We start from the raw sequence: 27720 nt of genomic DNA on the forward strand, positions 1-27720 counted from the left end.
AATAAACTTTCTTGTTTTCAGAGAGATGGGTATTACCTGTGGTGCTGAATGTGTTTAAATGAACTCATACAAGAAAAGAATATCACTCTCTCCCAGTGGGCTGTGGACATGTACTCATGTTCCTGAAAATGGGTGCCATAATACTGTGTATTATGGAGGACCTGGATTGAGCTCCACAGAAAGTATCATTATTCAGTTAATTAAAGAACAACTCTGATACTATGCCACATGCTGTACAATAAAATGGCTGCGTGGCAGAAAGAGCCATGAGTCCTTCCAGACTGAGACATGATTTGTTACTTTCTGCCTCTGGAACACGGTGTTAAATAGAGGCCTAATATATTTAAATAAAGAATTAATTACATGTGGATGTGGGACCTGTCTTTTCCAGTAAGCTCTTTGAAATGCTTACTAAGTTTTTGAGACTTAGTAAAATCTTTCCAAAGTCTTTGCTTTGCTGTGCACCTAATCAGCATTTAAGCAGGGTCCTTTGTGTGCCTGTAACCTGGAGAGGATGGCCAGATTGAGGAGAAACTGTAATCAGCAATGCAGAACTTAGCTAAAATGACATATGAAGTATAGTGCTGTTAGTATATAAACTTTATATACAAGTCAGATGTTGAGATTAATCATAAGGACAGGTTGCACAAGCAGATGGCTGGCCTTTCTGATAGCCATTAGCTTGAAAGGCTGGCTTTGAAACCGGCTTCGTGCTTTATAGGTGAATCATGCTGCTGGGCTTTGTTGGGAAAAGGTTATTTCTCCAGCTCCACCACAACCTCCTGTGCACAAAAGTGCCTTCTTCCACTGTTCCTGGAGGATAAGATAAATTATTCTCCAGGAACTTCTCCACAACTTTCTTCTTTTGGAGAGTTGTGGTGTCAGAGGGCATTGCAGCACTGTAATGGATGGATCTCAAGCATATGGAGTACACATGCTAATTGTGCAGTGCTTATGGATCAGTCTGTCCAAATGCCAAGGCCTCAGAGCTGCTGCAGGCAAAATGTTAAAATCCTTCTCTGTCTGCTGTGCATTGGGGAAAAGGCTCATTGCAGGGGAGAGGAGGAGGAGGTGAGGGACGGAGCCCACCCTCCTGAGGAGTTCCTGCAGAGGAGTACTTTTATCACCTACATGTTTCTCAGCCATTAGGCATAGTCAGAGACAAAAATATAGCACTTCATCTAACAAGAAACAGTGCAACTGCTGTAATTTTTATTTTAAAACATGGTCTGTGCTGGCTGCAGGTCTCTGCTGCATAGTGGCTGACGCTCTCACCACAGATCTCCATTTCTGTAGCTGACACCTTTTAAGAACTCAAACCAAGTATCTCCTACCTCCATGTCTGTAAACCCCAACTGGTGATCCTGATCACCGAACCAGTCAGGATCTTATGTGTCCTTTCTCTCTGCTCCATGTCTCTGATGGTCATGGCAACATGGAACTCTGCTCTGAGTCCAGCCCCATTTCCTGTGGGCCAGGTTCCCACCTTGCTTTTGATAGGGCAGCTTCTTCTCTCTTGTCTGTTGTTCTATTTAACAATAAGAATAATTTTTTATCTTCTCTTTCTTCTCCCCATCTCTGTAATTCCCTGTTTGCTATTTCTCATTAGCAATGAAGGAAAGAAGCTGGGTAACAAAATGAGAAATTTCTTACCTAATAATTTTCTTTCAGTTAACAGCTTCTCACCATTCAGCCAGCCCGGACAGTGTGGTAAATGGCCTGGATACAAATTGATTTTTTTCCTCTAAATAAAGACTTGGGTATATAATTTCATACTCTATGTTTTGATGTTGTCTTAATGCTAATAATTTTCAGCTGAAGCATTTCTGTGGTCTGGGTGGCTTCTGGTGGCTTGTCTACCAGCCAGATCTACCATAGCTGAGCTCTGAACCTCAAAGGAGAGGGTAGAAATCAGCACACCTTTGCTAAGAGATGGTAAGTGGTACTAGATGCAAGTTATAAGTGGAAAGTTCAACTCATTTCATTTTCTTGCTCATCTGGGTAAGTTATTTTAGTAGGCTGTTCTTGACCCAGAGCAGCTCTTTGGTGCAGTTTGTGTTTGAAGGGACCTTAAAGATCATCTAGTTCAACTTCCTTCCACGGGCTGGGATGCCACCCACTAGATCAGGTTGTGTATGTTGTATACTTATATGGCTGTATAATTTTTTTTTTCCTGGTGGAACAGAAATTGATTTACAATTAAAAGGAAAAAAAAAAAAAAAAAACAACAAACTATAATAGTCCAAGCAGAATTCTAGGATTTGCTTTTAAGTTCTCTGTAGTGCAGAGCTCACCATTGTGTTTTACTTGATGTGGGGGGTTACAGGAGGAGATTTACTTCTCAACCAAACATATGCTGGGGTGGCTGAGTGCTGGCCAGACAAGGATCCTGGGCTTGCAGGGACGGACAGCAGAGCATTTAGTGCCCACAGCAAGACCTGGCGAGTTACAGAAATGATGCTTCAGCACTTAAACATGAAGCCAGCTGTTCCCTTTGTGGCTGGCTCGGGTGTAAAGTGCTCTTGCTGTTTTACATAGTGGTCTGTCAGAATGGGGAGGGCGAGCTGGAGTGGGATCTGAGCCTGGCTGCTTTTGCTGTCGGCTCTCCAGGGTGTTGGACTGCCCTCGCCCTCTGCCAGAGATAACGGCAGCGCTCTGCCCTTGTGGGGTTTGGAGAGGGGAGCTGATTGAGATGCTGGTCAGTTCTTCTCCTTGGTCTCTCCCTTTGTATAAACTGTTACTCTTGGATCCCCCTGCACAGATTTTAAAAAAATGCAGAAAATACAGGCCAGAAGGCACCAAAAAAAAAACGGAGGCTGGGGGAAGGGAAAGGGGAGAAAAGATGCCAAGAACAGCATAAAAGGCAAAGGAGGAAAATACAGCAGGGAATTGGTGATCGGCTGGAAAAGCACAATAAGCAGGGGAAATCTGTCTCTATAGTTCTCATTTTAAAAAGTTTTAAGTCCAGAACTGTTCAGGCAGGAGGGGGTGGATGTATGAATGTAGGCTGAGGTGTGAGTGTGTGGCACTTTTGGCACTAGTGCCATGGTCGTTCTTGGCACTGCTGGGTGCAGAAATCACAGGCTGGAGAAGAGTTATGTCTGTGCATGGGAGCTCTTACAGTTTCCAGAGTTTGGCACTGAAAAATGTCATTTGTGGTAGTTAGGTAGTGTGTTTCTGGGTGAGTATTGGTCAGTTTGATTATTGGTTATTGGTTCCATCAGCAAAAGATAATTCTTTTGAATTCTTTTGAATACTGTTCAGAGCTGCTGTTCTCTGAGCACTCAGTCATGGCAGCGGGGTTGCGAGCTCAGATGAGAACGACAGGTTGCAACAAGTAGGCTGCACAAACCATGCTCTTTTTCATTGTTTTCCAAAGGTGTTGGGGGAACATGAACATTATTCCAGAAGAAGAACATCTGCTGCTGGTTTTGAGGACAGTGTCAAGGTGTTCTTCTGTTCAAAAGCCTCATTTTAAGCTGTATTTATTTTGGGAGATTGAAAGGGTTTTTTTCTTAAAGGCTTTTTATGTTGCTATGTAGTTCAATGAACATGAGCTTACCTTTTCAAAGAAAATTCTTCATAATCAGAAGGATTTTGTTTATTGCTGGACTGGTTTTGTACTACCTGCTTTGAAAAAATACATATTGCAGGGAGGATTTCTGGAAAGAATGGAGAGATTAACTGTTTCTTCGAAGCATTAAGTTCAAGTTAAGAAGTTTCCATGTCTGTTAGACAAGTGGTATAACCTCTAACTGGATATAAAATATGAGGATGTGGTTTCCTTAGTCCTCCATGGACTTTGAGGTGAAACAATAGCATTTGTTTCAGTATGGATGTGCTCTCAGGAAAGCAGCAGGGTTGCTGGTTAGGTGCTCTTTTTTTCAAAATTGAAATTTAATTTATAAAAAATATGTTCACTATCTAATAAAAGTTCTGTGAGAGTGATTGACTGCAGGAAAAAGCTTTCCTCATAATTTATTCCCATATATCATTAAGCACAGAAATCTGAAATTCCATTCCTGTGACAGGGTAATGGTTCTGAGACCGCCGTAGGAAGGTGGCTGATAGGGGAAGGCTGTCGGGTGTCACTCAGCTGTGCAGGACAGACAGAGCATCTGCAGCTTGAGTCTCAGTGTGGGGAAATGGAAGCAGGCACTTAATAAAGATGGGTTTCTAGTCCAGTGCTGCATTAGGGCCCAATGTTGGAGGAAAATCTTCTGCTTACAGCAGATGAGCCCAGTGCAGTGCCTGCAAACCAGACAGGGCTGGCCCTAGCTGTTACTCCGCTTTGATTTGTGAGAAAGTCCTATTTTCAGTAGAGAGGAGTGAGGAAATAGCTGATGAGCTTGGACATCCCAGCTTTTGTACAGGCTGACCTTGCACAGCTGCAATAGTATGTGGAATTCCTTGGGTTTTTTTATTAAATTGTGCCTTTTCCCTCTTTGCCTTTCATTTGCACCATTTTGGGCTTTCTTCTTACGGTCCCAGTGTGAGGAGCTGGCCAGTGGGCACCTTGCAGAGGCAGGGCTGTGTGCCCTGGCACTGCCGGGCAGCGCGGTGCCAGCCGGCAGCGCTCCCCACCATCCCTCGTGGGCAGGAATGAATGCTTCTGGGAAGATGGGGCCTCGCTCTGTGTGCTGTGATGTGTTTGCTTTCTCTGAGGAACTAGCAGGCTGGAAACTTGGCTTTGGCTGGAGAGGACCCCTTAACCTTGCCTTGGCAGAAGGAAATAATAAAGTGACAGACTTCATTTGTCTTTATGCTGTGTGCATGGCCTCGTGTGCTCCGTACACCACCAGACCTAAATCCTGGTGTTGATTTGGCACTGTGAAGGAGTAGGCTGTAATTTTCAAGGTGTCTCCGGGTACAATAAAGTGAAAAACATTTTCTCTTAAATATGAGCATACATGTAGTGTTTTGTGACCTTATTTCGTCAGCAAGTGCAATTAATTTTGCTCTGCCCTTACGTTTTGTTTTTGTGGAGTACTTCTTCTGTGACAGCACGTGATTGCGCTGCCGAAGGTGAGCTGGGGGAACTGGAGCCCTTGGCAGCTGCAGGGTGCATGCTGTGGGATGGGAGCATGGTAGGGTGGGCTGGGATTGCACAAAGAGGCGCCTTACCTGGAGCAGTGGGGCTGGCAGCAGCTTAAAACAGCCAGGATTCCCTCCCAGTCTGCTCTGGAGGGAAACTCCTGCCCTGTGTTAGTGAAACTCAGTGTTCTCTGCCCACATGGCCCCACAGAATCCGCTCACGCCTTGATGTGTGGTGTGTTCCTTTGCACACCCATTGATCCTTGTACTTCATCCTGTGCTGCTGCTGCTGCTGCAGCGTTTTCACATCCATTTCTCTTCCCTGCCCGGTCCCTGCAGCACGATCACCACGGCACTGTGTCTGCCCGGCGCCGCTCCCCTCCCGGTTACCCATCCTTAATGACTGTTCCCTTCACTCCCTCTGGTAAATCAGTTATCTCCCCCTCCAGATGGGTTCTGATCAGCTAATCAATTATATCCTGGTGTGGTTGTGCAGTTCCTTTTTTGTCTCTAAGCCACTGCCTTCCCTTCGCACTCCCCAAAGTGGCACCGGCGTCGCTCATCAATTTGAGATGTTAAAGCATTTCTGCCCACTGGGTCCCTTCGATGGTCTGCGGGAGCTTTTTGTGGCTCCCATTGGATTTAATCCCTCCCTGGAGAGCAGCAATCAATCCCAGTGTTTCTGCTGCCCCAGCCTCAGGTTGTTTGGTTTGTTGCATAAGGATTTTTGTAGCTGAAAATGTATCTCCCAACTCTTTTCAGATTTTGTCGTGCTCTAGCTCCAAAGTATTTCTGGAATACTGGAGGTGCTTAGTGTCTGGTGTTGTGCCAAATAGGTGGAAAGGTTCTTTGTTTAAACTCTTTGCTATGAATTGGTGTGGTGAAGGATGTATTTGCTGCATAGGACCAGAGGACCAAGTGCCTTTCTATTATATCTGCTCTAGAGGATTTCCTGGGAAGTGTTCAGCCTCCATTTCTGTCTGTAAGGAAATCCTCTTATCTGGGCAGAGCAATAAATAGTGCTGCCTCCTGTAATAGAAACAGAAAAACGTATTCTTCACGTGGCAATTTTTAAAAATGTAGGGTTTAAAATACATTGGGTGGAATGATTCTTCTGTAATAAATCCCCATAATAGTGCACTGTGTATACATTTAACTGGCTGCACAGAGGTAGGGAGAGGGGCAGAGGGTGTGTTAGAAGACGATTTAGTGTGTATTTAGTAATGACAAGAACAGTAAATAATCCTACAGGTTTACAGACCTAATCCCCAGTGTCTGATTGTAGCCCTCATGTCTACTGGAATTGGTTGGAAAGATGTTAGAAGGCTGTAAAGGGAGGGCTTTGGGGGGGAGTTTATTTTTAAATTTTTGGGGAGCTTGCTGGATGATTGATGGTTTTAGGTAATATGAATGTAGCTGATTCAGTACCTTGATGGAAAGCTCTTGAAGTGCCCATCCTCCTCCACTTGCTACAGAGGTGTTGGGTGAGGATGGAGTAGGCTGGTCCTTGCTCTAAGCTCTTCCTGGTGATCCTTTCATTTAACAACTGGATTTGGAGGGAAGGGGAGGAGTGTTGTTGTTCTTAATGCCCAACTTATTTTTTGCCTGTGCCCTGCAGTACAGTGGTTGTTTTTCTTAACAGAAGAAATCTGTGATGTCTCAGAGCTGTGCCACGTGATGCTACTGCTTTTAAATAAGCTCTTAAGAGGCTGGACCAGATGTTGGCCACATCTGTGTTTTTATTTCGTCGAACATTTCATTTCGACCCTTTTATTAAAAGAGAAAATGATAATTTAGAAATCACTTTGAAAAGTTTAGCAGCTAGGAAGATCTTTCTGGTATATATAAAAGCAATGGGTTTGCTTTCCATGCCCTGCAGTGAGCCATGTAGCATCAAGCAGACAAATATTTGTGGCTGGTAGGGTCTACTCCTGTTGGAAACTATTGCCATGGAAATTTTCATGCCAAAATGGATGTGTTTTATTTTGAAGTGGCAGTCTGTAATGAAACATTTTTTTTCTCAGTGAAAGCATTGAACTAGGGATTTGAAGGCACCTTCGCTTCTGAAAAACTCATTTAATGAATGCCTATCGCCATGGCAGGAAAAAGGAAGATTTGCAGGCAGAGGGATATCCTGCAATTACTCCCTCTGCTGCTGTTACAGGGGTCTAAGAAATGCTTATTACATGTAACTTGCTTCTGGATTCTTCTCTGCAATTTAACAGTTGGAGAATGAGTTTTCTGTCCCTGTTGCTAATTGATCCAATGAGAAAAACTGGCACCTAATTCACTAACAAGTTATATTTAAAATGACAAGTGAAATTGCTCATGGTGCCTGAAATTGCATCGTTTTCAGTCTGGCATGTTAGGGCTATATAAGAAAACAGGCACCTACTGTACTGTGACATATTAAATTTTAAACCTCTGATCCAAAAATATATCGGGGTATAGGAGGAGCAAGGTGTATAATGATGAAAAGCAGTGACAGCTTCATTTCAGTGGGATACTTTTATTGTTTTTAAGATGCTTTGGCGTTTTTTACTACAATAAATATTGGGATCAATTTTATGTAAAGTTAAACAGTGAGTATGTCCATCACCACTTCCAAGTTTTGGTTTTCTAACCTATGATTTTCAGAATTTACTAGTGATTTTCAAGGTTGGCTCCATTTTTCTCTGTTGATAATTCCAAGCCTGTGTTGACAGTGGCCGATTTAGTTTATCTGGTACAATGAATAGTGAAGAAAAATAAATCCTTTTTTCATGCAGGTAAACCAAATTGAAAATTTGGGGTTTTTCTCCCTAAGAAACTATCCTCCCCTTGAGGAAACAAGGGGTAGATAATGCATTTAACGTGGAGGCCATCCCCCCCTTCTGTCCTACAACTTGGTGGTTATGGGAGACCCAGTTCAAGTCCCATTTTTGTATGAACTCCTTCCAACCTAGGAGCCAGGTAATCCTGGTCTGCACTCCCCTTGCACTCTGCTGTTGAGATGTTTTATTTTATGTGATGGAACACTTCTTGGACCCAGGTAGACCAGCTCCTGGGAAGGTGTCTCAGACACTGGGCTACAGTATTTGCGCCTTTCCTTGGTGAAAATTCAGCCATTTTGCTCACTGGAAGTTTCTGTCTCGGTTCCAGCAGGAGAGATGTACAGTACTGTCTTGAAGAATACCCTGCAATCCCTTGGGTGATTCCTCTCCATGCTTTGAATGATTTTGCTTTGCTAAAAAAATATCAGTCAGTTGCATTATGTATTTAGTCACCTTGCTTTTCCTCCCCATCCTGAAGCCAGGGAGTGCTTGGCCATGTCCTGGCTGGTAGCAGGGTGCCTGCATGAGGAGCTGCTGGCACTGGTGCAGACAGTTCTGCTCTTACTGCACTGTGCAGAGATCAGACCAGAAGAAAAACATATGTACTGATCAATTATGTAGTTATTATAAATTCTTCTGCACTTCTAAAGTATTTTGGGGAAAAGGGGTTGTAAAGTAAATCTGGTGCCTGAGACTAATGCAATTACTTTATAAATGTAGTGACAGTGAAAAATGTTCTTTAAAGCCTTTTTGGTCAAATTAGCACCACATTTTCTGAACTGGTAAACCTGATATTACTTTTATGAGATAATCTCAGGAAAAAAAAAATCAAACCGTAGTGTTATGGAGGACTGGAGCACCTCTGCTATGAGAAGGGGCTGAGAAAACTGAAATTATTGAGCCTGGAGAAGGCTTCAGGGTGACCCATCTCCAGCCTTTCAGTACCTTAAAGAGCTACAAAAGAGCTGGAGAGAGAACTTTAACAAGGGCATGGAGTGACTGGACAATGGGGAATGGCTTCAAACTGATAGAAGGTTTAGGCTGAGTATTAAAAAGAAATTGTTTACTGTGAAGATGATGAGACACTGGAATATGTTGCCTGGAGAAATTGTGGATGCCCCATTCGTGGAAGTGTTCAAAGCCAGGTTGGATGGGGCTTTGAGCAACCTGGTCTGGTGGAAGGTGTCCCTGCCCATGGCTGGGAGTTGGAACAAGATGATCTTTAAAGTCACTTTGAACTCAAACCATTCTGTGGTTCTATGCTGTTCTTTGTGACGGGACGTTTTTGGGGGGTTAAATCTCATTTTGCTTGTGACTTGGGGTGGAAAGTATAAAACTTTCTGTTGGTTAAGGTGGATTTTGAAAAGACATTTGTGAGTGCTCAGTGGCTGATCCCAGGGAATGTCTGTTGAGTTGAGCAGCCATACCCTTTGCACCTCCCCAGGAAGCTCAGACTTTATTCCTAACCAGGTGTGTTGGTTGGATTCCCAGCCCTGTTATTTCACATATTTCAGGCAACTGGTTTAAACCCCTGACTTTTGCCAAGCATATAATTGTTTCATCTTCTGGGGATGCTCTTAATTCCAAGCTTTGCTTGACTTTACCATCTGGTTGCCATGATCTGCCATGGGATCGTGGCATCACCCTCTGCTGGTCCAGCACTGTGCAGGAGCACCAGGCTGGGGAATCATGCATTCAAATATCTTGGTTTGTGGGGAGGCACATGCCCAGTACTGGGGAGTGGGAGCTGTGGACATGTCAAGCTGTTCTGCACCACTTTGGTTTTAATTTGTTATTGTTGATTGTTGAAACTTAATTTGCTTATATTTTTCTGCAAGTGAACTAATGAGATCATCCCTTGTTTGATCTTTATTAGATGTAATGGAGATGACCAAGATGATTGCTTCATTCCCCAGCATAAGTCTTTGTTAAATAATTTGTTTTCTTCTCTACCTGGACTACATTAATAGTGTATTACTATAGTTCTTTAATGTGATGTGGAAAATCAGGTTTTGCAGCTGTATGCTGTTCCAGTCCCAAATTAAGCCTCAGTTCTGTGCTGTTATGCTTTTTAATGGATGGAATATTTGAAAATTTGTTTTCAGAAGTCTTAATAACTATCAAACTAGCAAAATTGCACTGAAATTGTAATTATAGAAAGTCAAGAAGAAAGCCATGGTGTAACTCAGCAGCGGTCTGTGCTGCTTCCCTGAAAATAGAAAATATTTTCTAAGTCATAATTTACAGATAAATTACTGACCTATATGCTCCAACAGAGAAATTTTTGTTATGATGAAAGAAAAGTGGTCATCTTTTTGAAATGATTTCCCCAGCTTCCTGCTGAACATTTGTGGCTGTAAATTAAAATGGGTGGAAAAAAAGGCGACTGGAAGTCTCTGGCAGATTTTTAGTAGTGATGAAGACTGAATTTTAAATTAATGGTTCCTGAATTTTAAATTAATCCAATGTGGTGAATTTCTGTGCATGAAGTTCTGCATTGAAAATACTCAGCAACACATTAAACCACCTGGATGAAGGCAGAAGGATGCAAATCTCTGAAGGACAGTCCTAAAGTGTTACATTGCTGCAGTACTTACGTTGCAATAGGTATTGGACAAACATATGGGCTGATTAAAATGTGTTCTTTTCTCTAGGTGAGAATACAGGGGATGGAGAATTAGATCTGAGTGGAATCGACGACAGTGAAATAGATCGGGTAAGGTGCCCTGTTGTCCCTGGTGTGTCTTATCCTGGTTGTCTGGATATCTTAGAAAAACAAAATGGTTTTTACCTGGTTTATCCTCTCTGCAACTGCCTCTTCTCTCTGATCTATAGAGAGCTTTGAGCAATTTCAGTGATCTGAAATCTAATGTTCATGCAAACCTGTGAATTTGGTGTTCCTTGCCCAAGTTACATATATGTTTATGAGGCTGCTGCTGCTTGCTTTTAACATGCTGAAATAATTATGTTTTCTGGATTTATTTTTATTTGTGTGGCAGCAAAAAATACCATTTAACATACAGACTGAGTGGGACAGACCCATGGCTGGGGAAAAGGGCTCGTTGGAGGCCACACAGCTGGTCAGCACTTGGACACGCCACAGTCCAGCTCTCTGAGCCTGATGTCCTCTCCAGCTGCCACCCTGGTTTACAGTGTCATTTGAACAGATAATGCCAGTGCTAAAAACTCATTTTGGGGTACAAAATCACTGAGACTGATGAGGTTGCACAGGAATTACTGATCTCCAAAACGTAGCTGTGAGGTGGGATTTGCTAGGCTGGGCATTAGAGTCTCACGATCTGAGCAGACATTGAATGGAGGGAGCAGGAAGGCTGAGGTTTTTCACCATAGCCAGTCCATAATTAAAACAATCACAGGGGAAGAACACATTTTCTATTCTTCCTAGGCTCTGTGATGAGGTCATAAGTCTGCTTTTATGACTTCATGTTCATTTCTGTGGCAATAGAGTGTAATATTGTAAGTCCAAGATTATGAAATCTCTTAAAGCCTAAGAGAGATGAATAACTGAGCTAGGGATAAGTGGATTTTACTGTTATGGCCGACTTTTAATAGAAGCAGATGAAAGAGTGAAAATATTGGTCTGATAAACCAGGACTTGCACAGCCATTTGCTCTCCTGCTTAGCCCTTGGAGGAAGGACTCCTCCCTGCATTAGTTTCATTTGATTTGGATTATTTGGATATATATTGGATATATATTGGATATATTATATGGATATTGAAATCCTAGATGTACATCTTACTTTGGAGAAAATCTTGAATGCTCAGACCCAAAAGATGGAGAAACCTCAGATTGCTTTTCTTGCACTTAAACATAATTTTGCAAGTCTCAGGTGCACTGCTTAAAACTGAAGTGTCTTGTTCATGATGGATGACCTCATTTGTCTTCTCCACTCTGCTGTTTCTCACTCCCAAACAGCATCATCTGTAGAGAACTTTTGTTTAATTGGCAATTGTGCTAAATACTGGGTTATTTTTTACATTTAGGTCATCTACAATTAAGTAATTGCTACCTATCTGTCTATTTATTTCTGTGATTCATCTGAATAGTCCTAGATGTGTTTTACAGCTCCATTCCCACTAAAGAGGTTACTGAGACTAGTTGGAGTTAACTGCAGAACGTCTACATGTGTTTACTGAACCCAGCTGTCTGAAATCTAGAGGGCTAAAGCTCCAGCAATCTGAGCTGCTTTCCTTCACACAGATGTGGCCATTGAACTAATAATCTCTGTGTAAAGCTTCACAGAAACCTACCCAGAAGACACATGTTTTTGTTTTGGTCGCACAGGGCAATGGTTGCCATCCTGTTTTGAATTACAGACCACCATCAACACACAGAATTACTTGCAGACAACCACGTTGTCATGATAACCTCTTGTATCATCTGAAAAAGATCATAAACCCAGGATCATTTTTGTTTAATTAACAGACCATGTAGGTCACTTCATCATAGTTTGGAAACCAAGCAGTGTTTTTTATAAACAGGTTATTGCTTGTTCCAGCTTCAGATGTTACTAGAAATACTCTCTGATTGTCTTATGTCACTCATGTTTTCTTTTAATGTATTTTTTAAAATGGAATATGAAATGACCTTGCTAGTGGTTTTTCAGTTCAGTTTTGCTCTGTGGTTTTCAATTTGATTTCTGAAAGCAGATAAATTTGTTTTCTCTTTTAGTATATACTTAATGAAGCTGAAGCTAAGATAAAAACAGAGCTATGGATGAAAGAAAATGCAGATTATTTGAAAGAACAAAAAGGTAAATATGTAGGACTGAAATTTGCCTTTTGGCTGGTGTTGCTGAAATACGCAGTCTTGTGTAATTTTCATGCTGGTTACCCTTTTGTCATCTTTCAGAAAAGGAAGCAAGAATAGCAAAAGAGAAAGAACTTGGCATTTATAAGGAGCACAAGGTATTAAATTAACTGTTAATTGTGTCTGTTTGAAAATGTCCTGGAAATTCATTATATCTGCTGATCAGCTCCATGTAGATGTATGGGCATAATGGTACAGGTCACCACTAAAGGAGCAAAAGCTACAGTACATCTAGCTGTTACTGAATTGCAAGGCTGTATTTTTTTAGGTGGTGAGTAAAACACTTTCTTGCCCAAACTTTTATTTTAAATTGCTATTATGTGAAAATTCTGTGCATGTCAAAGTCAGAGCTAGCTCTTTGCATTTATGATTGCTGTTCTAATTGCTTGCTTATTAAAATACAGGTTTTAAGACGTCTGATTTTTTTTAACGTGTGCATGGGGAATTTGTTTGTACTTGCCATAACTTCAGTAGCTTTCTTTGCTCTTACAATAATGATTTCTTTATGAAGAACTGAACAGATCCTTGTTACAGTCACTTGAAGGGGTATTTTGTTCTACCTTTCATGAAGAATGCAATGGTTATGTTAACAAATGGCATGTCCTGTCTCCATGTTTAGCAGTTTAAAGCAGCCTAATTGGCTGTATATTCACGATTTACAGCATTAGTATTTGGTGTAATTGAGCAAGTGACAACTCAAATCTTCCACATGCAGCTAAAACCATGTTAGTTTTTAGCGTGTATATCCTCTATCTTTTTTTCCGACTAATGCGAAAGGCAGAGTTTCCTGCTTCCCCTAGGTATTTCAACAATAAAAACAAAACCAGACAATGAAACACTGTTTTATACTTCAGAGTTTCTCATTCATCCTGCGTTTATGCAGACGTGGCAGTTTACCAGCAATTTTCAAAATTGTATAACTCGTTGGCACTGCCAAGTAGCCCAAACACCCACTTTTTTGTTCGGACAACACAGGAGTTTTTCTCTAACCTTTTATTGTTTCTGACAGCTCGAGTAGAACTTGATTAATATGGTGCTTTCCAATTTCAAGGTAGCACTTGACCCATGTAGGTAAACAGAGGGGCTATTATCCATTAAAAAATAAATCTCCTGCAGAGCTTGGTGTTAAAACCTTCCTTTGAATAGGAAAATGCCAAATGAGAAACAGAAGTTCTGGGTTGTTTTCTTTTTCGTACCTACCCAGGCATGGGACACGGCTGGAAATGTTCTCCAGTGTCATTCCTGGTTGCCTGGCTCTGCACAGCATCAGCTGGGCTCACAGCCTGTGCCTGGGAAAGGCAGCTGCAGGTGACAGAGCTCCTGTGCCTGCAGCCTCCTGCTCCCTGTCCCATGCCAGCCCACGCTTGGGAAGCTGCTGCTGCTCCTGCTCTGGGCCCTTCTCAGCGTGGAGGAGGAGTTGGGCAGAGCCTTTCCCACGCTGCCTTCAGATTTGATCTGAAACACGGCCGCAGTTCCGTGTTGCTGTCAGTGCTCTGGGGAGTCGTGACCCAGCTTCGCTCTCGCTTTAAAGGCAGTTTTAGCAGGGGAGATTCTTTATTTCTATGCTGGGTGATGCTGTGAGGTCCCCATTCCTGTAACAAGAGTTCACTCCCCTTTTTTTTTTTTCATATGTGAAAAATGTCCCATCCTTCTTCTCTATCTCTAATAAGTAAAGAATTTCTAATAAACTCTCTGGGCATTTGGCAGAAAAGCAAACCTTCATCTCTTGGAGAAAAGAGACCCTTTGATCCCATTGAGTGGCAGGAGATGGAGCACTGGCTTAGCCTGGGCACATCACCTGCATCCCCCACATCAGGAGCACCTGAGCCAGGACTGCTGCATTCCAGCTTGCCCCTCTGCTTCATGGAAACTTTGTTTGTATCTACATCACTAATTTTATATTTTAATTAAGCCAAAGAAATCTGCAAAGAAGCGGGAGCCAATTCAAGCCAGCACAGCAGGAGAGGCAATTGAAAAGATGTTAGAACAGAAGAAAATCTCAAGTAAAATTAATTATAATGTGCTAAGGGACCTGAACAGCAAAGGAAGTAACACACCAAAGAAAGAGGATGACAGCACTGATGACAGCACCAACACCAAGAAGCTGTCAAGAAGAAAATCTATTGCCAGTAGGAATATAGCCAACCCTGTAAACAGTGTGGGAAAAAGGTACTACAATTGTTCATTTATATCTCTGTCTGTGAGACTGTCTATGTATCTTTCTGAGCCAGACAATGTAGGGACTGAAGCATTTGTTTGAGGCTAAAATAATGTCGAGGCTCTGTTTTTATTTATTTTGCCTGCACTGTCATGGCGACACCTTATTTATAGTTCACGTTTCAGAGGTCTGCTTTGGTGTGAGTTAATTGCCCCGAAGCCAAAAAACCCACAAAATCACTGGAAATTCATAAATGTGAATCTATCAGTCAGGGACACCTTTTCTTCATAAAATCCTGACGTTTGCTGTCCTTCCTTTAAGTTGTGTGTATGAGCTGACGTGACACTAAATGTTTGAAAGCTTTTCCTTTTTGCTTGATTTGAAAACTATAGTTCCCATCTGTTTTGACAGCTAGCTGCTTTGATTAGCTTTTATTTTAGTTTTGTTCCAAACTTTTGTTGTTAATTGATGACACAAATACAAAGCTTTATGGTAAATATTCTTGTTGGTTTTCTTGTCTGCATTTGAAAATGTTTTATAGTGTCATGAAAGCTCCTATTTTAATGAGAGAAATACTCAACTTGCTGGGCAGATTTGTAGTGTGCAGTAAAATGTATAAGGAGATTGATGTGTCCAATCTGCAATATTCAACTGTTTTATCTGTCTGGGGTTTATGAAGTCACGTTGGATCATCATTTGAATAATTTTGACATATAGTAATTTTTTAGTTAGATGTTATTTATTTATTTATTGCCTGTTTATTTACTGCCAGAATTATAGGCCAAATGTCACAAGGAAATCTTGGTATTTAATTTTGAAATATAAAATGTTGTCTTTGCACAGTTGTTCAGATTTAGGCATGTGTTGAAACTGGGTAAGGGACCCAGGAGGGCAGGAGGGCAGCCACCTACAGAGTGTGAGAAAACATCTGTTTGTGAAAGAACAGGATACATGGGGTACCTGAAAACATGATGCTGGGAAGGATAGTAAGTGCAAATCCCTCAGAAGCTGAGGAGAATAAGGATGGCAAAACCTAATCCCTTATTTTAACTTCATCTGACAGTGAGGCCAGAGGCACAACTTCAGTTGGGCTGAGAAACCACATGTCAAAGTCACTGGCCCCACTGTCACCAGATAGGGATTTTTACAGTGTATCAGACATACTTTCTTCTTTATTCTGTATTTTTGCTTCATCCTCATTCAACTTCTCATTCTCAGTATCAAAAGCTTTGCTTTCCAGTTGTTGACTCACTGAGGATGTCAGGCTCCCCTGTAGGTTGCATGTAGCTTTTCCACTAGCAAAGGACGGGGAAGATGCATTGAGGATTAACTTAGCAGCATTTAGCTTATGTTTTATTTGCAATTAACAGGTGTTAATGAGTCATATTTCTGGTATTTCCAGTAAAGTAGGACCAATTCAGTTGTCTGAAATGCATTGCTGGGTGGGAAGCAGGGGCTGGGCAGGATCCTGGTTGCGTTTCAGAGCTCAGCAGTGATGTCCAAGCTCAAGCTCCTACACCACATCCCAACCTTGTCACTGCTGAGGTTTACAGAAATGCTGGGCCCTTGGAACTCCTGTTGAGGTTGGCATGTAAAACTCTTAACAGGTGTTAAACTCTTTGGAAAATCATGCCATAAATATTTAATTTAACAGTGGTGCAACTTGAAAAGGTTTCTAAATAAATACAAATCAGTATTTTCCAAAAGCAGCTAATAAAACGTATTTATTTTTCCTCTTGAGAGCCTAAAGTACATCCTTAAGATGCATAACAGAGTTTCCTGATGATGATTAGCAGATCTCAGATACAATGAATTTTGCAGCAGAACACTTCAGAGGAGGTTGAGGATACATGCAAATAAGTGAGCTAAGAAGATTTTGCACTCCTGAAGTAGGCAGTGCTCTTGCTTAAATATTATCAAGGACTTGACAAACATTAGTTGGGCTTTTTTTTTCCTTATAATTAAAGATTTATGACATACTTTTGATTTTTTTAAATGCCATGCCTTTTAAATGGCATGCATAAATTTCTGTGTTCTACATTGTTCTTATATGCCTTGCATTCATTGCCTTTTGTTCAGCACTGTTCCTTTGAGAGGTGAATGGCTAAATACTTTCCCAGGGATACAAAAATCATGATAATTTATATGCAATTAATAATAATAAAACTCCTGAACATTGCTCATTAGAAAATGAATGAAGCAGATAATCTGTCTTTTTCCAGGAGGCATTTGCAGAAATGGGATCATATGGTTTGGGTTGGAAAGGACCTTAAAGATCATCTCTTGTTTTGGTTTGTAGTGATTTACAGGCCTGCATATTTATCTTTATGTATTTGAAATATTTAGTAAGCTGCGTCTGACTGCAGTATCACTGTGGATAACCAGGCTTTGATCCAGTCCTTTAGTTCATTGGAGTTGTAGTCAGATTTTAAAGAGCTATTACTTTAGTCCTGATCCTAATTAAAAGATGCCAGTACAGGGAGTACCAAGTTACAGGATGGGAAATGAATACTCATTCTTGGTGATTAAAGCAGTGCTCCTGTAACGGTATAAAAATGGAAAATTTTTTTTATATATAGATAAATATCTTTCTTGCTTTCCTTTTAAGTTATTTGACTTACCACACCAGATTTGGACAGATGATGTAGCCAAGTTTGTCATGTGTCTTAGAAATTATCTTCATATACAGTCTGCAGCACTCTGGAAATAGGAAGTTGATATTAATTTCGAACTTTCTAATTGCTTCTTGCTCTAAAATAGTCTGTGCTGTTATTTCCACACAGAAGGCTTTAGGTTATCCCTAAAGAATGGGTACCCCAACCCGAGAGGGCGCAATGTCTGGGTATTTTTTCTTTTTTGTAATATCACATAAAGTAGCAGTTACTGTGTTAATCAGTTAAAATAAAGAAAAGCTTTTGTTTCCTGATGTGATAATGATAGGCAAATTTTACAGTCTTGTAAAAAGTTGTTGATTTGGAAGAAATTTATAAGGAGTTGAAATGCTAAGCAGGTCCCAGGAATATGCTTGAAGTGGATAGTCTTTCAGTTGGTGGCCCTTTTATTAGAAATTTGTTGATACTATAATCACTTAATGGTTATTTGGATTTCAAAGACAGTATAGTCTTATTTTATCAAAAATTCTAATTTTGAAATCTCAGAAATGTTTGGTAAATTCTGCAATTTTGGTAAGAAGGTAATTCAAAGAATTCTTCCAAAGATCATTCAGGTTTCTTCTTGTTAGGTGGGCAGTTATTATATACATCTGCATTTTCAGAAGGAAACTGATGTTTTCAAAAGGTTTCTTTACTGTGAACTTTTTAAGCTTTAGATAAAGCCTGACTTTCCTCAGACATATCTCCCAGAATTGTACTGGGGGTTTACTTAATTTATCTGTCAAGATGGTAGAAGACTAGTAAATGACAATGTAAGTAATTTTAGGAAACTTTATGTTGTGTAAATGTATTTCATTCCATTTCTTATTGAATTTTTGTTCCAGTGAGTATCACGACTGGTACTTCATATGCAAAATCCTTTTCATTCCCAGTGTGTTGGAGATGTGGCACAGTGGATGCTACCATAATAGTTGTTGCAACTCTAATTTCAATTACCAGTTGCACAGTTTATCTTCGCTAATGTTCTGTGCATATGAAACATAAGAATAATATGTTGAACTCCAAGAAAAGAACAATTGCTGCTTCAAGCTTCTTAAAATTTGAACTGTAGTTAGAGCTGTACTATGCACTGAAGCACTTCAAGTTCAATAAAGAGGGTTTTTAGGACTGGAAGTATTTGGTTAGAAACTTAATAATTTATTTTATATTTACTTGAGCTGAATTTTACAACATTACATGTAAAGTGAAATGTGTTGTACCAAGAAAATGTGGAAACAAGAAAGCTTTCAAGTCACTACTTTTAAAAAATTTTATGCCTATTTCTTGCTTTGTGCTTGAAGTTGGTAATGATATCAGAAAAGACAGGATCCATTATCAGGGGAGTAAATGTGTCAGGTTAATTCCTGAAGAATTTGCCTTGGAAGAAATGAAGCAGGACTGTGAAGCACAGTGGAATCTGTTGTAATGAAACAAGGTTGTTCTGAACGGGACCATATGAATATATAATAGCAAACCAAATCATGCCTGCTATGAGTATGACAAAAACCCTTGGCAGTGATCTCAGATATGATTAGATCTGAAAATTCACCTCCAGATTCTCTCCACGGTCTCCCTTGTGTTTGCTGACTATCCATGTTGCCAGTACAGCTTGGTGCATGGCTCCACCTGTTCTTTGGAATTTTGGTATTGGGAATTGTGCCCTTTCAGTACCAGGGACTTGTTCTGCTGCTCAAATTCCTGCTCTAGTTAGCATCTGCTCCAACTAAATTTTTGTTAGGTTTTCAATGAGTGTCAGAAGTCCAGAAAAATCTTCTTTATTAGGGAGAATGTATGTGATGCTTTTTTGCAGCCTAGCATGCGACATCTTGTTTACCCTGATAAATTGCTTGGTGCTTTCTTGTCTCTAATTGGAATCATATTTCCCTGGAGACTAAAATATGGGCAGAAGCCTAATTTTGATGCTTTGGAGGGGCCTGCAATGCTACACTGCCAAGGGAGCCTGGGGAAACAATGAGAGTCCCTCAGCTGCCTCCCTCAGCCTCCACCCTTGTTTGTAGTTGTCCCTTTTTGGTGTCCAGGATGGGGTTATTGCTCTGTAAGGCTGGGTGCTCCAAACTCAGCTGCGAGTCTGAATGTTGCCCAGAGCAGCTGTGGATGCCCCATCCCTGGAAGTGTTCAAGGCCAGGTTGGATGGAGCTTTGAACAACCTGGTCTGGTGAAAGCTGTCCCTAGGGCTGGATTAGGTGACCTTTGAAAGCTATTTGGCTTTCCAAGCCAAACTACTCTATGATTCCATGATTCTATGAATGCTTATTCTACATTGGCCATGGCTTGTCACTGATTTTTATAAAACCAAGGGAAATGGGTTTTTCCATGTACAATATTTTTAGTTCTACGTTATGAGACTGGTATTTGTGGAGGGGAGGAGCATCAGCTCATGTTTCCCAAATGACTGAGGCCAATCCAAACCAGCATGAAACAAAGCTCAGCTTGAATAATCTAAGGGATTCCTGAACATCTTAAAACCTTTGTATTAGTTAAACCAGGTGATAATAAAAGCTAGAGCACTTTTGATTCACTGGGTCAAGAAGAGAGTTGTTGGTTCAGAACCTTCTTTGTTAAGAAAAATGACATTGCAGTAATAGTTTAAAAGTTTGGGAATGAATACCTTAAAAGTTCCTTGTCTGCAAGTGGTGCAGTGGAGTCTGGTGGGCTGGTGGGTGTCTGCAACCAGTGCCTACAGGTTAGCCATTGGTGATGAAACAAAGTTCCTGATGAGGGACAGATCCCTATGTTTGGTGGATATGAAGCTTTTGAGAGTCTTTTCTGTGCTAGCTTTGATGATCATTCTTTCTACAAATGGGCTCTTTCGGATGAGATTTTAATATGCTTTAATTTTCTACCATGTATTTTTATTTTTCAAAATCAGGCTTTTTGTCTAATTTACTTTTGATATCCCATTTTTCTCTCTCTGCTTTGAATTCTGTTACAGGGTTTGAAATTCGTGTATTTACTCAAAGTGAGATATTAAATTTTATTTCTTTTCTTGTGCTGCTTTAGGCCTTCTTTTTATATGTGACTAAAGGGGTAACACTGATTTCCCACCTGGAATAAAATTTCTTACAGAAGATATGGTGATTCCTTGCTGAGATGGTAGTTAGGAGTTTATTCTATAGTTTAGTTGTTATTTGGTATTATTTAGTGTTTTGTATGGAAGCAGTCTCATGTTGGCTGCAGGGTTCAGGCTACACTGTGATTCCTGGGTACACGTGGTGGGAGTGTGTGGAGTCAGTTTTTCATTTGAATATTATGTACATGGTGAATAAATTCTCTAACCACTTGGACATAACTGTTTTCTTATGTGATCTGTGCTTTGAGAGTTCTTTGGAGTGTATTTTCATGTGTGTTTCTGCTTTGCTGTGGTATATAATAATTTAAATCAAAGGTTAATCAAAATGATTACTCATTTTGAACAGGAAAACGGTGACATTTGATAAGTACCTCCACTTTAAATAAATCCTACCAGTATTTTCCAATCTTGTAACTTCTAGAGGGACAAGCTTATACCAATTATGTTTAGCATTTTATTTACAAAAAGCTAAGCCAAGGAAAAAAATGAGTTCAAGGCTTCCAAGGTTTTGCCTTTTAAGTCATGCATCTCCTTATTAAAGTTAGGTCTTTGTGGGAGAGCCTCCTGAATGACCTTGAAAGGAGCTGACACTGGAGTTTGCTTGTTCACAGTTGATTTGAGGAGTGGATCTGCTCAAGCCTGTAGTGTTGTAACCTGGCTAATGCTGCAGGTTACTGCTGTTCCTGTGAGCTAAGCAGCCTTTTGTAATAAAGAGATAAAGCAGAGGCAAGAAAGGGAGAGAAATGGATCTGACCCAACATGTTTTAAAGGAGAGTGTGTGGTTTCAGTGTCTGAATGCTGAAATGTGATGACCAGCAGTCTTTCCTTCCTCAGTAAGTGAGGACACAGGAGGAAAAAGGCATCATCTTCTGCATGCAACACCACTCTCGGAGAGGATGCAGAGTTGAGGAAATGCCACTGAGAGACTGGGAGGCAGGAGCCAGCTTGGGGTCCAGGCAACGATGCAGCAGGTTATTACTTTACCCTGAAATTCACTTCTCTTGACACTGAGCTAGGACAGAAAGATGAAGAAAGAATATTTTTTTCTTAAAAAAAAAAGCCCCAAAACAAAACAAAAAATGCCTCAACAAAGCAAACCCCCCCTCCCCCCTACTCTCCCAAACCTGTCCTTACAGAAGCTGTCAGGTGTTTGTCAGGAATTGATGCTTATTCTTATTATTCAGACTGTTGTGAAGATCAATCCCCCTGATACAACAGCATTTTTATTTCACGTCTGTCAGGCTCAATACCTCTCAAAATACAGCTGCATTAAGCTCTGAAGCATGTATGGATAGTGTTACACTGGTTGTGCTCTGCACCACTGGGAAGGGAGCTCCCACCCAGCCATTGCCTGGCATGGCTTGTGTCCCCAGCCTGCTGCAGGAGCTGCTGCTGACAGTCATTCCCTGCTCATTCAGCATCTCTGGACTTTTTGTCACGTTTCTTAGGGTGAGGTTAGCAAAAAACTCATTCCTTCATCCCTTAATTCTTTCCTTCCTTCTGTAGGAGGTGAATCATTTCCCCTTTCATGCCTGTTCTGCCAGTGAGTCAAGAGAAGCCAACTTAAAATATTTTCTAGCTTGTTATATTAGTAAAATGAGTATTCTTGTTAAAAATCCCAGTTTGGGGTTCATTAGTTTCTGAATTCTGGAATAAAATGCCAGAATTTCAGTATGGCAATTAACCCTCCTGTATCCTCACTCTGCAAAATACAGTTGGAGAAAAAATAGCTTAGTGATAGGGGAAATAATGTAAAGAAGCCTCCTTGATGTGACCTGTACCAATTTATTTAAGTTCAGTGATGCTGCAAATCATCCATCCCTAGTTGTACATCATTCATTAAGAGCTTTCAAATTTCATAGTACAGACTTTTAATGCTGTCAGAATGTGGTTTAATGTAAGGATAAGGGAGCATTGTCTGCTGGGACTGCAGAGGAGTGTTCCTGAGCTGTCATTTGCTGGCAGTTATGAGAACCTTTGAGAAATATACATATATAAACCCTTCAAGATTGGGTGAGGACACATCTAGACTTGCGTGAGTGTTTCAGGAATAACAAGAACCCGCCAAATCCAGTGCTCTATTGCATTTACCCCAAATTATTAGAATGCCTTCAATTTAAAACTAAAAAGGCATTGATCCGGCTCGACCTTGTGGCCCAGACCCAGGTCAAGTCTCCTTATTTTTACAGCAGCTTTTTTGTTTGTTTAATATAAATTGGATATTTATTTTCTGCCTCCCACTCAAGAAAGTCATCCCTGTGTTGGTTCCAGGGAAGGGTGGTTGGGCAGCACAAAAATGCAGAGGGGTTTTTGGTGACTGTCTGAAATAATTTCTTCTTGCATTTTAAAACCAAATAGGAGCAATTTCAGCCCAGAAGATAATTTTGTGTGACAGTTGGATTGCGAGTGCCTTGTTTGTCTATGTTCTCATTTTCAGGTTGGTTATAAGAAAAGACTCTGCAAGCTTTTTTCTTCCAAATTACACTCAGTGGGTCTAATGGGAGACAATATAAATATGTATGTGCAGTGTCTGAACTTTATAGCGTGTTAGCAAAAATAGTTATATGGTTATATGTGGTTCAGGGATGAAGAGAGTGGGAAGAAACAAAAAATTGGAAGTGTTATGTGTCTTGTTATCAAACCCTGGAGGTGCATGTCCTGTGGCTGAGAGGGCTTCAGCACTGTGAAATGCTTGTTCTCAGTCTGTAGATTTTTCTGATTTACTTTTTCTTTTTTTTTTTTTTTTCATGGGTGGAACATGATTCATTTCTGAATTGATTTTTCTTTGACCCCTTTTCCAGCAGGGTCTGCTTGTTGATCTTTACAGTGTGTGTCTGCTCATTTTTCCCGTTTAAACCACGGGAAGTGTATGTCTGATGTGTTTTAGATGTGTCAGTGAAGTTGAGTCTTCAGTGAGTATTTGTAAAATGTTGAAGGGAAAGGAGCCAACCAAACAAAATACTAACTTTCCCTCACTGCAGTATGGCATACATTATTTTACCAAGGCCAATACCCAAGCTAGAGGAGCAGTCACATGAAGCCTCTTGTTCCTTGCTGTATGCAGGCATTTCCAGAAGGGATGGCTGGCAGCCATTCTGTGGTTAGGAGTGCAGTTCTTTCACCATGGCAGGGTAAAGGCTTGGAACGTTGCAGCAGTTTGTTACAAAACTTGAAGTACTATTTGCTCACATAATATTTAACAGCATCCACATAATTAGTTTTAAATCAGCTAGTGTGCTGTATCTTAGTCATTTATATAAGTGCTGTTCCATTACCCAGTGATGCTGCTGGTGCACTGGCTGAGTTCAATTTTACCTTGGCTGCAGTTATTGCTAAATATAGGTTGAAACATTCTGAGATAACTTCTACATGTGGTCTTGGAAGATATACGCGGCAAATTTTTCTGTTGTTGGATTTCAAATTTATTGTGAGTCTGAAATCTCTGCCCAGCATTTTCCCTTTCCTCCAGTGCTGCAAGACCATGGATTGAGCAAACCCATTGCTGTGTTCAGGATATTCAGAACTGAGGACACTTCCTGACCTGGTCTAGAGCAGCTCATCTCCTCTTGTCTCATACAGGCCCCTTCCTCGTGACCTACAAAGTATGATAGAGGAAAACCACCAACTTTTTGTAGATCTTCTGCTCTCCCCCAAAGTTTTGCCTATGAACAGAACACTTGTGCAGTCACAGAGGTTGGATGGGAAGACACAGAGTAGAGTACAGCATGTGTGGACCTCAGGACTTGCTGTCCATGTGCAGTGGAGAACCTCTGGCCCTGAGCACTCTTCCCAGGCATTGCTTGGCTCAACAGCTGTCAAAACCCAGACAATTTAAAGGATACAGGGAGGCTGTGACAGCCCACAGCATGACATGGTGCCATAGGTTTTAAATCTTTGTTTATACTCAGAGTTGAGTGTAACCTTCCTGCTGAATTGAAGCACTGAAAGATGTTAGACATTGAGAGCCCTCTCAGGCCACATCCAGAACAGAAGTATTCAGATGTGTATTCAGTAGTCTGTCGCCTCTTTATTCTGAAATGGTTTTAGATGTGGTGTTTATGTGAAAGAAATACATGCTGTTACAGCAGAGTGTTCTTTTAAGAAGTTATCAACATATTTAATCTGAGCAGTTTGAGATATTTAATCTGAAGTATGAAGGACACACATACAGATTTGGAAGTGGAATGAAGCAGCTGGCATATTTATCTTCTAAGGTTATCTTTGCCTGTCTAGAGGGGTAACATAGTAGTTTTAAGAGAAAAATGGCTTTGCACACTTCTGCATGGATTTTATCATGGAGCAGTAAGGAAACAAAATAATTTGGAATCCTGGCTAAAGCTGTTGCTGAAGTTGAATGAGATAATCATCAGATTAAAGCTGTAGTTGAATCAATCAGTCATCTGATGAATTAATAACAGAGATGAAAGTCAACAATGAATCAAATTATTAGATGAAGAGAAGCAAGACAGGAATAAGGGTAGTTTAAAACACTGCAGCAGGTTATTACAAGGCAGTGTCACTTGCTGCCTTGTTCCTGGACGCAGAGGTGGGACTGTCCAGTCTGGGCTTAGTAAATCAATGGAAGGGTTAATTCTGTGCCTGAAGGTGCTCCTTAACTGGAGGTGATTTAGAAGCTTGTTCTTTTTCCTGCCAGATAAACTGTGTGCAAGCAATACTGGCTTAAAATTTGATATGCAAATACAGCAGGTTTTAGACATATTTGCACTTTATTCATACCTATTGAAATATTACAGAGAAATATGATGGGAACAGAGCAGCAGAACAGTGAACTCCTTTGTGTGGATTGTTTGTGGAACAAGATGTCTGGGAGGGCAGCTTGGGTTGCTCATATCACTGATGGTGCCTCCTGGGGCTTTGTCTGGGTGTTCTCATGTCAGGCTGTACCTTCTGAGCTTTCTCCTCCACCTCTGGACAGTGTCCAGGAGATTAGGATCATCAATGGCTCTCAGTGATGGGACAGTGCAAAAGAATTGCTGTTTGCCAACATGTTCATTTGTTGCCCCACCTCTAAAACCATCTAAAGGCAGTGGTGAGTTGAGAGCTTGCTTTGCCTACAAGCTGGTCTGGTCCATGTGTGATTTCAACCCCTGGGAAATGTGGAATATAAAACAGTATTGGGCCTTACCATCAGATTACATGTAATTTATTTTTCAAGTCAGAGCATAAATACTCCAAAAGTACATGAGAGAAGCTTGCTGAGAAAGCTTTAGTCTCATAATGGGAAAAGTCCAGAGTATATATACCTTAAATTTCCATAAATCCATGTAGGAATAGAGATACTTTCTATCCATTCTTATTTTCATTTTCCTGTTATTTCCTGAAATATTCTTGTTCCTTTTCAAGAGCAAAGCATTAGGGTAATGAAATAATTTTATTTAACTGGATTTCATACATTGGTCTTGTATAGCTCAGATAGACCTTGTCATACATTTCATGAAAATAAACCTAATGCCATATGAATTGAGCAAATCTAAAAGCATGAGATGACAATAGTTGCTTCTGTTCTGTTAAAAAAAATTAAGGAGGGTGGGGAAGCCATGAAGGGCATAAAGACAAAGAAAAAGGGCTAATTAAGGATTTAAAGCCACTGAGGTTTGGACATTTTTGCAACCAGTGAACTGAGTCAAATGTAAAATATGGTGTGTGTAAGCTGTAAGGAATCATAAATTCTGTATAATGCAAAATAACTTCATAGTAAATGACTGAGTAGCTCGAGAGATCTTGGATGGAAAGGAAAGGTTTCTGTAAAAATAAACCTCATCTCGCTGACCTTTGCCGACCCTGGCTGCCTCTCTCTTAATCTAACCTGAAGAGATTAGAACAACTCCAAACATCAAAAGGAGCCGGAGACACTATTGTCTGCCGGAGCCCCATTGTGTTCAGGAGGGATTTCTCAGGAAGCAGCAGCCTGCTCCTGCTCCGGAGCCTTCCCCCGCTGGCACCAACAATGCAGCCCTGGCTGTAGGTCAGCCTGGCCATCCTTGGAAAAACAACCCACCACTCTTGACATGATGGATGGGAAACCCGACTCCGGGATTCATTTGCCCAAACTTGTTTGGGAGATTTGCTGGGTTTATTGAGCCAGCATTTTTCAGGTGCTTCCTGTGTTTTATCCGGGAGTGGATAAATAACTCCTGTGTTCAACGGCAGAAAATACGAATGTAATTGCATCACATTGAAAGTTTGCCTTTCAACATAGTAATCTGCAGAGTCTGGATTTTAAAAGAAATTATATATATATATATATATATAATTATATATATATATAATTATATATATATAATATATATATATATATATTATATAATTATATATATTATATATATATATATGTCTTTTTACACATGCAGTTATATATATACACACACACAAGTTTTACAGAAAAATTTCTTCAGATAGTTGTTGGAGGAAAATGCAGGTTTCATGCATTTATTTCCATCTCGTGGGGAGAATTGACAACATTTCTGAGATCTGATGATTACAAGGCTGTAGTTTTCTGTTAGCTTTGGGTCACAATTTAAAATTACTCCTTAAAGCTTAAGGAAGTCTTAAATTATGAAGCAGTAGGAAATCCTGAGATCCAAAGCACTGAGTGAGCTTGCAGTATAGTATATATTCATTATTTTGTTGCTACTTCAGTAGCTCACAGGTATTAAGCACAGCATTATATTAACTTTTTGGTGAAGTCCAGACACTGGAAAACTCAAGTTTATGGTTCAGCATTTGCTGATAGGATTTGCAACTGAGGGAAGTCCACACTTCAGATGGCTTTTGCAGAGTACTTGTAAGAGGCCAACCACAGGAACAGATGCATTTTTGTCTAAATTACTTTCCCTCTCTTTTCAATTCCAGTATCTGCTGATTTCATTTTAAAACCCATTTTAAAGCAAATGAAATAGCTAATCAAGACCTTTAATACCCTACCTCTCTACAGACCACACTTTTAGGAGTTGATGTTTGTGCTGTGGTTGCCTGTGCTGGGCAGGGTGTTGGCATATGCTGTGGGGGACATAGTGGAGCAGAGGTGACCCACTTCAGGCTCTACTTCCAAGTAATTTTCAAAGTGGATGAAGATTTTCAGGCTTTTATTGGAAGACTTATCTTTTCCTAAAGCACTCTG

The 27720-nt window shown here is 40.6% G+C and overlaps 1 protein-coding gene across 1 annotated transcript in view; it reads left to right on the forward strand.

The window, feature by feature from the left end:
• The window catches only part of BRF1 (BRF1 RNA polymerase III transcription initiation factor subunit), a 172241-nt gene that overhangs the window by 113770 nt on the left and 30751 nt on the right, over positions 1-27720 (forward strand). The window contains exons 12-15 of the mRNA XM_053979768.1: positions 10502-10563; positions 12542-12623; positions 12722-12777; positions 14592-14848. Coding sequence (XP_053835743.1) covers positions 10502-10563; positions 12542-12623; positions 12722-12777; positions 14592-14848 — 457 coding nt within the window. The remainder of the gene's footprint in view (positions 1-10501; positions 10564-12541; positions 12624-12721; positions 12778-14591; positions 14849-27720) is intronic.

Source organism: Vidua macroura, chromosome 6 (genome assembly GCF_024509145.1).
Source record: "Vidua macroura isolate BioBank_ID:100142 chromosome 6, ASM2450914v1, whole genome shotgun sequence".
NCBI classification, from domain to species: Eukaryota; Metazoa; Chordata; class Aves; order Passeriformes; family Viduidae; genus Vidua; species Vidua macroura.